The sequence below is a fragment of the Sceloporus occidentalis genome, unplaced genomic scaffold (assembly GCF_023333645.1).
Source record: "Sceloporus occidentalis isolate IW3139 unplaced genomic scaffold, rSceOcc1.0.p SCAF_41, whole genome shotgun sequence".
In the NCBI taxonomy this organism is placed as follows: Eukaryota; Metazoa; Chordata; class Lepidosauria; order Squamata; family Phrynosomatidae; genus Sceloporus; species Sceloporus occidentalis.
The window spans coordinates 4,842,474-4,856,303 of record NW_028317021.1 but is presented as its reverse complement, the minus strand read 5'-3'; the positions used below and the strand labels follow the sequence as shown (position 1 = coordinate 4,856,303).

Genomic DNA, 13,830 nt, shown 5'->3' with positions numbered 1-13,830 from the left:
CCCTTGTACCAAGTTCAGAAGCTTCAGTTAGTGCAAAATATGGCAGCCAGATTGGTCACCGGTTCATCAGGGTTTGACCATATTACACCTATCTTAAAAGATCTTCACTGGCTCCCTATTTGCTTCTGGGCACAGTACAAGGTGTTGGCTATTACCTATAAAGCCCTACATGGCTTGGGCCCGAGTTACTTACGGGACCGCATCTCCCTATATAATCCACCCCGCACTCTTAGAACATCGGGTAAGAACCTATTGGAGATAGCAACCTCAAAGTTTGTTGCTACTTCGCAAAGAGCATTCTCATCAATGGCTCCAAGACTCTGGAACAGTCTTTCTGAGGAGATCCACTCGGCGGCCCCATTAGAAACATTTAGAAAAGCGGTTAAAACCAAGCTTTTTAGCCGAGCATACCCCCACCTGATATGAATGACATGCCCTGTCTGTGTATGATCCCTGCCTTGCTTGTTGATGCTATTGTTTGTCTGATGTTGGATATTTTATTGTTTTTAGCTGTTTTTAATTGAATTTTTATGTAAACACTCTGTGCTTTTATTTAGTCTGTAACCCCGCTTCGATCCACTGGGAGAGGCGGGGAAACATAAATTAATTTTATTATTATTATATAAATACAAAATACAAAAGTTAAATGAATGAAGGTAGAGCAGCATCAGCACGTATAGAATAGTAACTGTCTGTTTAGGGAACAGGGCCATAAAGAGAATGCAATGAAATATCCTGGAAGAGGTCATGGCTGCAACCCCGAATGGCAATACTCCATTTTGTAACATCTCAGTGCAGACTCTACTTGTAGAAAATAGGTTCCATTCAGCCTGTCTAACCCAGGCTTTCCCACACCCGTGACCCTTCAGATGTTGGATTACAATTTCAATCAGATCCAGCCAGAATCACAACCACCTTTAGCAATGAATTTCACAACCCTCTTTGGCTTAGGAGAACAATGGGAAAGGTGTGGCCCTCCATTTGTTGCCAGATTGCAACTCCCATCAATTCTAGCCACTAGAACCAATGCTGAGGGATTGTAGGAGCTGCAATCTGGTAACATCTGCAGGGTGTTCCTGTTGTCAGCCATGGAGCTCCAGATTGGCCAGCTGCACATGCATACCCTAATTTAGTGCATGTGCTAATAGCACTTGGAGTTTAAACTTTCTAAATTGTTTGAGCAGCTAGGCAGGGTATATAGAAATAGCAAGATCCTGCAAAAGGAATCCAAATCTAAAAGAAAGCAATGTGAGGCTACCAGACAGCACCCACCCCCATGGATGTGTTTGGTATACCTGCATTCTGGTCTTCACAACATCCAGAGGGGTGTTTCCAAAAACACTGGCTGCTCCAGCAATAGCCCCAAATACGCCAGTCACGAGGGGGTTTATGGCTTTGTTTGGATTATCCCCTGCAAAAACAGGAAGCCAGGCAAACAATGAAACAGAAAGCAGGGGGTTAGAAGCTACTAACCTTTAAAAACAGGAATGTGTCTCACTTTAAAATAGCCTTCAATGACCTGCCATCCATCCAGATAGCTTGAACTACAATGCTCATCCTGAGTCAAAACACTCTAAAATTAGAATTCAACCTTCTTATTTAGAATAAAATCTTTAATAGTGGGGTACTGTTACTGTTTTTAGTGTAGAGAGTTTCAAAAACAAAAGTGATTTAAAAATAAAAAAGTAAAATAAAAATAGAGGACTCACTCGATGTACTTCATTGGAACAAAAGGTCAGATACTCACTACTCCTTGCAATGCAGCTGGTGAAGAGGAAACTACTGGGTGAACAGCACCCCTCAGTGGTTTTACTGCAGTTCTTAAAAGTACTCTTGTTGCACCTTAAATATATGGCTGCTTTTGGTGTGTCCTTTTGTCATTAAATAACAGGGGAGGGGGCAGAAAGGAACTGTAGTGCACAGAGGAGAGCAGGCTTACTTTGCCAGAGACACAACAAAATCATTGTTTTAAAAGTGGTACTCGCTACAGGAGGGAAGTTGGGTTTGTGTACTATTCTGGGTTGGAAAAGGTAAAACCAAATAGTTTCATGTGTGCAGTGTTTAAAAACTTAGTGTCTCCTAAACAGAAAGCCCTTTCAGTTAATGGAGTTAAGGCTCTGCCATCGTTCTGTGCCAATGCCAAAGAAGGTGGGGTTGTGGTGGGAAAGGATAGCATAAATTGGAATTATCAAAATGTGTGCTCCGCATACCTTTGTACCAGTTCCTGAGAGCTGTCATGACGAAAAAGCGAATGGCCTGGTTCGATCCCTGTTTTAGGACAGTTGCTGTTAAGCCCTGGTAAGTTCCCCTGAAGCCTACAACCAAAGGGAAGCAATTGAAAAGAAGGAAAGATATTAATACCAGTAAAACCAAGTGCTCAAACACAAGACCTCTATCCTTTTTTTACGGGGTTCAAATTTTTGCCTTTTACAAACATTCTCTCTCTCTCTCTCTCTCTCTCTCTCTCTCTCTCTCTCTCTCACTCACACACACACACACACACACACACAATCAATCTGTGTGTGATTTGGTGACATAAAAAGAAACCCAGAAATGTACTGTTTCATGCAGTTAAAATAAGAAAAGAAATTTCTTTACTCTGGATTCCTTCTGGCTGAATTCCAAATGGAAATGTCTCAGCCAAAGAAGTGGTCCAGTGGGAAACAGGCTGTACTTTTCAAAAGCCAGCTCACAAGCGCCTTTGAGTGAATCAAGTTTCTTGCGATGGCTGAATTCCAAAGGCAGGGTGCCACAACAAAGAAAGTGCTGCGTCCTAACACCACTCACCTTGCTTTGGGAGTGAAGGGAATCATAGCAAGGCCCTGGAGGACAGTAGCTGGTTAATGAGAGAGTGGGGTGTGTGCTTCTAGCTGCCTAGGTCCAAAGCTATTTGGGGCAGAAACAGCACTTTGAACTGCGCTCAGAAACAGCATGGCTGCTTGAAAACTGGTGAAAACTGCAACATCTGGCTCTACTTAATAAACATGCTATGATATTTTGCACTTCACTGTCACCTTCAAACAGTCCTTAAAGGGCAGCTCCATGCACAGCATGTTAACAGTAGTCAAATTGAGTTGTTAGCAGTGTGTAGATAAGTTCCTGCCAGCTCTCTTTGTCTAGGAGTGGATGCAGATGGCACAGCTATCTAGCTTAGCAAGACCTATGCTAGCAAAAGCATGAGATAAGTTCACTTGCCCAGAAGGCCCTATTATGACATCTGGTAGGAGAGTTAACACACTGGTTTCAAAGAAACACGTCAAGGACTATCTAAATTGCCATGCACTCCCCTACGATATATGTTCAACCGAGCTTGGAAAGGTTCCTTTATAGACCATATCTATATTGCCTGGGAGATTCTAAGCAACTGTTTCAAACTGATACTCAAACATACATACACAACAGCCTTCAGAAGAACCCAAACAGTGAGATATTAAAAGAGCTGCTGTGATTATTGAAAGTTCCCTCATTCAGGATTGAAGAACAGTGGCCTCTTCTGAAACTGTTAAAGCAGAAAGAGACTTTGAAGGTCATTTTGTCCAATTCCATTCAGTTCAGTGTCTACAGTACATGATCTTGCAACTACAGCATCCATAATAGATGGAAATCCGCTTTTTGCCCCTTACTTTCCATTAAGGACAGCCCTACAGCATCTGAGCTAGTCTGTTCCACTGTCCAACAGCTCCTGTCATTAGGGAGTTTCTCTTAAAATTAAGTCCCAAACTGTTACTTTGTTCTTTCCTCAATTCTAATCCTATCCTCTGGAGTAACAGGGAACATCTGATCCACTCAGGTTGATGGAGCATGTAGGCATATGCCAAAACATGTCTTTGCAATGAGAAAGGACAACAATCTCTCACTGCTACAGATCTCACCTTGTTCCCGAACAATCTCTCGCACGCCATGGAAAAAACCTCGATACTTTGGCTTTGGAGAACACTGATCATGGATAAATTTCACCTGTGGAAGAAGAACAGTGGAAAATGGATTAACAGCAGTAAATTGATTCACAAGGCAGAGAGATTACATTTTCATTCTAACTCAGGAAAGGCTTGTCGCTCATGAAGTAAAGCATCAACTTTGAACTTTAGATACAGCAGAGACAGTGAAGCAATTCTAGAGTACTTGTAGCCTCTAATTTTCCACTCTTCATGACCATCTCTTTATATTTCTCAGTAATCTCTTACTTTGATGGTTACAACAGGCACAAATAACACTTATAACTGAAGGTATATCATACACCTCACTTAACACAGCCTTTGAAATAATTCTTATTCGACCTTTCCCCCCGCCCCCCAGATAAGGTAAGATAAGATAAAATACAGTTAAATCACACAGAAGTTCAACATTAAAATGGAATTATCCTATCAGTAACATTAAAAACAATGCAACTGCAATACAATGCCACTGCCCAGCCCAGATTTATACCTTTACTGTTTCCATAGGGCACACAACAACCACAGCTTCAGCCACACCAGCTCCCAAGCCAGCAAGAAGGCCACGTGTGCTATCCAGCTTCCCTTCTGCATCCCTCATGTGGTTGCTGAGGAATTCAAACATGCCAAACCTAGAAGGGAAGAAAGGCAGCCCATGAAAGAAAGGAATCCAATAATTTGGCCAAAAGGAAGACAAATGCTATATACAACACTGCCAGACCTTGGAAAGTTACTATAAAAAGTCATTCGTTGTTGTCATTGTTCCGATGCTCAAGAAAATAATTATATCACCATTATAGTTGCATTTTTTAAAGTAACTCTTTCTGTTTCTCAACAATAAAATTGGAGCTTTTAACATAATCCGAATATTTTGATTAGACTGTCAAGACTTGGACAAGGAAAATCTGGACACCTTGAGCTAGCTGTTCTCTATCACAGCCTAACCTACCTCACAGGGTTGTTCTAGGGATAAATGGGAGGGAGGGGGGATATAGAAAGCCATTTATACTTTACTGAGCTCCTCAGAGGAAAAGGCAGCATATTAGATAGAACCACAAGGAAAGAAAGCTGAGGCACTTGAGCATGAAAGTGGAAGAATTTAGTTTTAAATGTTTATGTGTGTACTTTCCGCATTCTGATGCACAGACAAACCAGGCTTTAAAACATGTCATTTTCCTTGCCCTAAGATGCCCTAGTTCCTCTTGGATCTTGTCTCACCTCCATTCTCTTGCCACCAACACAGCCATTCAGTACAAAAGCCCTTGGGCGTAGGGAAAGAGCAAGAGGGGAACCATTTGCTGTTCCACCTCAGGCAGCAAAATGTCTTCAGCCAACCCTTGTGACTGTGTCCTCATCAGAGATGTTGGAGCTTTATTGTTTTTGTTCCACCACCAAACCCCTCCAAATGCCACCTTAAGAACTGGCATTGTATCACTTTAATTTGCCCACCTTTTCTCTCCTTCTGCAGATAAACCCTTTTTGCTCAAGCTAAAAATTATACGTTTTGCACACCTTCTATCCCATTTCATGGCTCATTTGGGCTTAAACTAGACCTGTGCCAACAGAAGAGAAAGCGAAGAGCAGTGAACACCTTCTCTCATGCTGAAGGCAACAGCTACTCACCAACAGCTATTGTTGTTGCTGCTGTTGTGTGCCTTCAAGTAGTTCATCTTCAGAGATGAACTAGCAGGCTGACTCAATGATAGGCTATATGCAACTAGCGATTTATTTAATATCACTGGTTAGTTTTTGTTTTGTATTAAATGTATATATGTTAGTTATTGTCCGCACTTGGTCACGTTCCTCTTCCTTTTACATTGCAGGTATTTTCTCACTAATTCAACTACTGTGTTGTCCATCTGCAACAGCTCTGCTTGTGAAATGTTTGCCCTTGTGAGATGAATAGGGGAAGTTTACACATCTTTGGGGATAAATGTTTCTTCTTAGAGTTGTTTTTTTGTATGTTTTCACTGTAATCTGAAGAAGACCTCGAAGCAAAATGGATGTTATCTGGAACATATTGTCATGAATGTTGTTACAAGTTATCTATACTGTCTCATGTTCTTTTGATTATTGCTGCTTGCCATAAACATTGTTGTTTGTTGATATTCTTGTTATTCTGACTTTGATATTACTTTGCAGTCATCATTTGAATACCGATTTCTTGGTCCAGCTGTATCTCTTTATATAGATAATATTGTATGTTATAATTGATTAAAAATGAAACCAACAGCACATCTCCCGGCTGGAAATCACTGGAGATAGACAGATAGATAAATAGATAAATAAAGACTGAAGTAACTGACAAACAGAACTTAAAAATACATGTCAAAAGCTTGGCTTTATCTCTGACAACTAAAGGATGCAGAAGCTGGACTGTTTTGCTCTTGATATTATTTTTATATACATACAATACCCTTTGTTTTTCACTTTTGGGAACTCTAGAACCAGTGCTGTGTAGTAGTTTGAGTGTTGGACTATGACTCTGGAGACCAGGTTTCAAATTCCTGTTCAGCCATGGAAACCCACTGGGTGTCCTTGGACAAGTCACACTCTCTCAGCCTCAGAGGAAAGCAAAGGCCAACCCCCCTCTGAAAAAATCTTGCCAAAAAAACAGGTTCACTTTAGGGGTGCTATAAGTCAGAAATTACTTGAAGGCACACAACAACAAGTGCCTTTTTATTCAGAGGAGGTTTGCCTTTGTCTTTCTCTTAGATTCAGAGAGTAACTCAATTAAGACCAAACAGTAAGTTTCCAGGTGTGAGTGGAGATTTGAACCCTGGTCTCCTGTTGAGCTAAACCACTACATCACCTTGGCTCCTGGAATTAACCCAACAATGTGTTAAAACAATTTAAAACTTATTGTTAAACTAATAATAACATCAACAATAATCAACTTGCTAAAGAGAGAAACCCGCCTGGCGAAGGAGAGAAGTGACAGCAGCTGTCTCCACCTGGGCTCTGTTTGATCCCTCACGTGCCATTCTGTTCTGACTAATCCCCTGGCAGCTTATTCTGAGCTTTAATAATTATTTCATTATTATTTGGTTATGTAATGAGCCATCTTCATTCATCCCAAGCTTTTGGCTGTCCTGAGTGCAGCAGAGCCAAAGTGAGATTTTTAAAAAAGTGCTCACCTAACAGCAGCCTTCGGTATGGAGCCATATACCAACGAACTGAGACCTCGATACAGGCCTTTGATGCCATGGTCTCGGACCGTCACCTTCACACAGTCCGCTGAGGGAGAGAAAGACAATGTCATCACGGGGCAGCATATCATTCTTACCAATACTATTGAATAGATATTTAAAAAAATAACCTCCCAATCTACACTACAGTCAAAGACTCTGTCTGCTGGGGTCAAATAAAATGTCCTCCTCTTGTCCTCTCAACCAGGGAGTCTGGATGATGCATCGACTAGCTTTGACAAGAGTCGAACAGGAGAAAACATCTTCTCCCATTTAATCCATCTATCATTTTAAAAGAAAACAACAATTGCTTAGGCACTCCTTTGAACAGACATCTCAAGTCTAAATATAGCCATTTCATGTCCATCTTCCCAGAGAACATGTCTCCCCAGCCATCTATCTCCATCTCTCTTGCCCTTTTCACTATCTCTTCAATTAGATTCTGCTTTCCACAAGGCTGAGACACTCAGCAGAGCCACAATCAAACTTGGCTGGACCACAGTTAAGGAATGGTAAGGCCTTGCAACAAAATGTTGAAACGTGGAGTAATCCTATTCAGCATTTCATCTGCTGAGTGCAGCGCCATCCTCGAGGATACTCCATGTTGGGGGGGGGGGGGTACATGTCATGGGAAGCACTGATCCCTCTTCGTTCACCTCTTCCCAAACTTTATGTGTAAAATGTACACATATGCATCAAGTTCAATATTGAATTTACTTAAATAAAACTGTTCCATTGTGAACCAAGTTATTACCTTATAGAAATATTAAAAGATGAGTATACATGAATGTGCAAATGAAAAGATGCACACTAAATAAAATATTTTTATTCATTTACTACGTCAACGGTGGGGGGTCCAAAACATCTGCGTGTAGATGTAAAGGGGTAAAAATCTGAGTGCCACAGGGTTAGATGAACAGAATAATCTGATTTGCTATAGAGCAGACACTTCATCAGCCGACTGGGTCTCTGCAAGTGGTTAAGCTCAGCCCAAGAGTTTCCATGCAGCCACCTAGGGCTAAAGTGCTGCCTGTACCCACCAGTCTTTTCCGTAATGAAGTGTCTCCCTTGCTAAATCAAAGTGCACAGTATCCTTGGTTACCCTCAGCTTCCCTTCCTTTAGTCCACTGAATTTTTTATTACTTCAGAGAGAGGCAGGCAACAAGAGGGGGAGAAGACAGCAGAGTGAACAGCAGCCATGTGCCAGAATGACATGAGGATGTGCCACATCAGAGGACCATTCCATCTGAGCAAGGTTCCAATGTGGGTGCATTGTTTCTGACTCTGGGTTAACCCTGCAAGGTGAGTGCCACGGAGCCTAATGCCAAACGGCTATGGAAAAGCTGCAGCAAGTCACAATCCAGCCCGTTCCAGTCTGTTTGGAATTCTGCCACCCTCTTTACTGATTCTGCTGGGGAACCGTCTCAGTGATGAATCATCAGCCACCGTCTACCATGCGCAAGGTCCCTTTTTCTTGCTATCAAGAGGATGCCACTGGCCTGCTGCATTATGCAGAAAAAGTCCAAACTTGAAGCTCCTGGGGAGGGACAGGCATCAGGCTCAACAAAAGAACTGCAAACAAGACACTACCAGGATATAGTGACTTGAAAGGGTATTTCAAAAGAGAGCAACTTTATGTGCAGTGCCAGTTTGGGCAGTTCTTGGGCTTTCTCTTCTTCAATGAAGTGTAAAGACAGGGTGTGTAATCCTAAGGTGTTGGACAGGACTTACAAAGTCCAGGTTCTACTCTCTGTTGAGACATGAAACTCACTGGTAGACCCTGGGCTAGTCACTCTCAGCCTGACCTACCTTACAGGGTGGTTGGGACGATAAAGTGCAGAGGAGGAGAATAATACACACCACACTGACTTGAAAAAGGGGGATATAAATGCAACTGCTATAAACATAAGAAGAGCCATTCTGGATCAGGTTAAAGGCCTATTCAGTCTAACATTCTGTTTGCACAGTGGTCAACCAGATGCCTATGGGAAGGATACAAAGCAGGTTACTGCCATCACCTCTCCTTTTTGTGTGATGTCATTTCCTTTTCAAATGTCATTTTCTGCTCACTTCCTCTCCTGGACCTAAAATGGCCCAGATGGCCAAAAATGTAGCAGAAATGCCCCCCGCACCTCCAGGGCAATATTGGATGCCTGAAACCACAAAAACAGCCCTGGGGAAAGGCTTGCACTTTGCCCAGCCCTCATCTAGAGGGAGTGAGAAAGTTGAGCATAAGTTCCTTTTCTTATAATTGCTCACTTGCTTACAGAGAACAGTTGAAAAGGAAAGCAAAGAGGAAGACAAGGGCCGGGACGCTCCAGGGTTAGTGATCTCTGGCAAGTGCCCACCAATACCAGCTCCTGATGGCATGTTCATACCTCCCATCCACCTGTAAACTACTGTATGACAATTTCTCCTGTTACACCCTCCAAACGAAAGAGGTTAGTACCACTTTCAGTTTGCTCATGTGAATTTGGAAGGGGGACATAGCAACATCCAGTGGCCTTCAGCCCCATTCAACCACTAAGGTAAGACTTACCAATGCCTTTATAGCGCGGTGGGTTTGCTTTCTCATCCAACTGGAGCTGGGTTTTCACATACTCTGTGGGGAATGTAATGCAGATCTCAATACCACCAGCAATGCCACCTAGAAATGACAAAGAAGAGAATAAATGCTTCTTGTTTCTCTTTAGATTTATATTAGAACCACACCAACAGCCTTCCTTTTTACATTTTAGCAAGTGCATATCAACCCCATTGGGGGGGAAAAAATTTTGACACTGCATGGACACAATGATCTTCACTTATACTGGGGCAGGTGTCCAAGGAGAAAGGTCTCGACCTAAGATGTACAGCCAGAAACCACTGGTGTGTAAGTGTAGCTGAAAGCCATCAAAATGTAGAAAGAACAGCATTGGGTCAAAAGCAGATCCTCAGACAACATCAGGTAAGACAACCTCATCTTTATATTTTTAAAGGTAAGCATAAAGACTGCAACAGGCCTTAAAAGAAAGATCCAAAGTTGCAACACTTTCCACCCAAATGTCAGTGCCCCAACATGTCCACACTAGGGATGTACATCTTTGTAATTTTCCTTTCTGCATACAATAGTGAACAATTTTTCTGTTTTTGTGCCCGCTGTCAGAAACTCTGCAGTCTTTGAGGACTAGCAGCAGTATTCTGCACAAAAAGCAGTGTTTGGGGTAGAAAATTGCATTTCTATGCAGGAAAGCATTTTCTGCACAGCAAACCATGGTGTCTGTGCAGCAGAAAAACCCAGCTGGGTTTTCTCATGTAGAACAGTCCCTAAATGAGAAGATATTTCTCATGAGGGATTCTGTTGATCAAAATGTTTTCAAATATTCTTTCCATCCTCCGCTCTGACTTTGCTGCATGCATCTCAAAAGAAAAGTGGATCTGTCTTGTTTCAGGCCATAGTTTTATCTCTCAGAGAAGTAAATGCATCATGCAATGAGAAGGGAGGGGGGGGGAGAAGAATCAGCAAATACAGTGCTTGCTTCTTAAGAAATATGAAACTGTGCCAGGGAGAAAAGAAAAAAGATCTTTTCAGAAGAACATTGTGGGGTCAAAAACACAGACCTAAAGGCATCTGAAGCATTTTCCCCCTTCCCTTTCTTTGACACGAGGTAAGGAAAAGAATACACACAACACAACACAGACTGCTTCAAGGCAAAAACACCATTCTGGATGCATTAACTGTTGCGTACCTCTGCTTTAGAATCTGCGCCTGCCTTAAGGGAGAATACAAATTCAACATGAGCCTATGGATAGACAGCAACACACACACACACACAGAGAGAGAGAGAGAGAGAGAGAGAGAGAGAGAGAGACAGACAGACAGACAGACAGACAGACAGACAGACAGACAGACAGATTCTTCTAGAAAACAAAGATTTCACTGTACTTTGCTACTGTGTGACTACTGTTTTTGGTGCTCTCTTCCTGCTATTGATTTATGCTGCTTATTTCCAAGGATTAGTTTGTCTTTACTGCATTTTCTTTTTAGACCTTGTGGAACATTAATGAGGAAAAGTGCATACTTCATATAAAATAATGGCGGGGTACAGACCGCCCAAAAAGGGCGGTCTGCCTGCACCTTGTTTTACTGCACGAGGAAGTTGCGGCAGATAAACCGCATGGCTTCCTTGCACAGCAAAAAGAACCTTCCTCCCTATCCCACCCCACCCCACTAAAATATTCAGGGCAAAAATCAGGTTCTTTTTGCGGCACCATTGTGACACCGCAGTGTGCTAAGCGTCCATTGCGTCAAAATGGCGGCGCCCATCTGCACAGGGCACTGCCATTTTGACACCCTTGTCATGTGCGGGAGCGTCTGGAAGCACCACCCCTTGCACATAACAACGGCACCCCATTGCGCCCATCTGTAGAGAGCCATAGTTATGCAAAAAAAGGTTTTTTTAAAAAAATATATAAAGGTCTCCTCTTGTTCTTCTTTTCCTTCCGTCTCATGAGATGCCTCTTCTCATCACACCCTGATTTCTAATTCTATTCTTTCCTAACTTGGCCCTCATACTAATTCTGCCAATTTCCTAATCACGCTCCCAACTTGTGTTGTTCACACCAGTTATAGGTCCTATAGTCACAGGCAATCCCATTACTTCTTGGGCAACCAAACAGCCATCTAAAGTCTGAATTAACATCCAGTCCCAGGCCCATGGCCACTGAGGAGGACCATCAATTCTGTAGGCAGAGCACATGATTCACATGCAAAGGCTGCATGGGTTCACTTCTGCCAACGTTTTCAACACAGTGAGCAAGCCTCCCAGTGCCTCCACACTCTAAACCCTCTGAGTCAATGCAGCTCAAATACAGAATTGCTTTGTTCCCATCACAGCCATCCATTCTTCCATTGTTGATGCTTCTACCCATTTCCATGTTTGAGTGAACAATATTCTTACCACTGTTATCATAGAACTGAGAAGTAGTCCACATTTGCTCTCCAGTTCTATGCCCACCAAAAAATAAGTTCTGGTGTCACCACAAACTGTACTTTCAAACTGTCTTGGACCAACAACTTTTTGCTATAGTTTTCTGTGGGTTTTTCCAGCTGTGTGGCCTCCTTCTGGAAGAATTTATTCCTGACGTTGCCTGCAGACTGGGGATGCCAGCCCCAGTTGCAGGCGAAACGTCAAGAATAAATTCTTCCAGAATGCGGTTGCACAGCCTGAAAAACCCACAGAAAACTGGATGCTGGCTGTAAAAGTCTTCAACTTTTCGCTGTCTTACATGGCCCCCACATATGTAAAGTGTGGTGAAAGAGTGTTTAATTTGCAGCTGACGCCATTGCAGTGCAAAACGTAATTCACACTCTTCCAGTTACCACTGGCACAGGCATGTTCCAGAATGACCCCACCTCCAGCAGCCTCTGCATCCAAAGTGGCACAGCTTTGTGGTGTTTTTGTTCCAGCTGGCACACAGGCACATACCCCAAACCTCTCCTGGCACTCAAAATCCGCCTCCACTATCCTCCCTTGTCAACCAGGCAAGTCATCCCTCCCTCCACCATCATTCACACTAGTCGAGCATGACACAGCAGAAGAGGCACGGGGCTAGTGTCATTGGCTAGCCAGCTATACACCCAGGCAACGCCCAAGCCTGGAAGTTAATACGAAAACAGGATCCTCATCGGCAAAGCAGCCTCCAGGCCTTACAAACACACACACAAAACAATCTGGGCGGGCCCAAAAGGGCAAAAGGATTGTGGATATGCTGACAAGTCTATTAAAAGAAAAGAAAATGCCCCTGTGGGCTTGGATTTCTGCATCAAAGGTAGATGATTTCTGGACGTCACCTTTCCTGGAAAAGGTACACCAGTGGGCGTCTGCTCAACCAGTTGCAAAGGGACAATAATGCCCATCCATTATGGCTAGTAGTGAGGGAAGATAGGAATTGCAGCCCAATAACTGCTGGAGAGCTATATGTTGCTCTAAGGAGTTCAACTCTGTGTTAAAAGGTATACAAACTGTTGCAGGCATGGGGGAAGTAGTTGGGTTACTTGACGCTAACAACAGTTTGGTCACTCTTCACTAAGTGTTCCCATGACCTTTAAATAAAATTCTAGCTGTGGAGATAAATGGGAATTTTCTATAAGGGATAAACTGACAAAAGAATTTCTCTAGATTGTCCAGTCATTTTGGAAAATGTCAGGATCTTCTCTTATGGGAATTTGTGCCTTTTAAAAGTTACTTCCACTCTCACATCCTATCATCCCCTCAATAGTTTTTTTGCGGGTTTTTGGGGCTCTGTGGCTATGTTCTAGAAGAGTTTATTCCTGACATTTTGCAGGCATCTGTGACTGGCATCTTCAGAGATTCTAATTTTTTAAAAATTGCTGTACTGTCATAGTGCTAAAGTAACAGACAGTGGACCTTTGGTATCGGCTGGCATTTGATTCCAGGATGCCCCGTGGATACCAAAATCCATGGATGCTTAAGTCCTATTATATACAACGGCATAGTAATATGGTAACTTGTATATAAAATGGCAAAATCAAAGTTTGCTCTTTGGATTTTTTAAAAAAAAATTGGGTTGGATATTTTCAAGCTATGGATACATAGGGTTAACTAGAAGTCTACCACTTCAGCACCAACAAAAGGCTAAAAAAGAAGCCTTCCACCCAAGAATTGAACTACATCTGTGTTTCCCCACTAGCACAGGCTTTCTATTTT

The 13,830-nt window shown here is 42.6% G+C and overlaps 1 protein-coding gene across 1 annotated transcript in view; it reads right to left on the bottom strand.

Moving 5' to 3' along the window:
- Nucleotides 1-13,830, bottom strand: part of LOC149290009 (tricarboxylate transport protein B, mitochondrial) — a 39,704-nt gene that overhangs the window by 7,075 nt on the left and 18,799 nt on the right. The window contains exons 2-7 of the mRNA XM_089490006.1: nt 9,660-9,767; nt 7,070-7,169; nt 4,426-4,564; nt 3,873-3,957; nt 2,211-2,315; nt 1,296-1,411 (exon numbers count right to left, since the gene is read on the bottom strand). Of these exons, the coding sequence (XP_089346132.1) occupies nt 1,296-1,411; nt 2,211-2,315; nt 3,873-3,957; nt 4,426-4,564; nt 7,070-7,169; nt 9,660-9,767 (653 nt within the window). The remainder of the gene's footprint in view (nt 1-1,295; nt 1,412-2,210; nt 2,316-3,872; nt 3,958-4,425; nt 4,565-7,069; nt 7,170-9,659; nt 9,768-13,830) is intronic.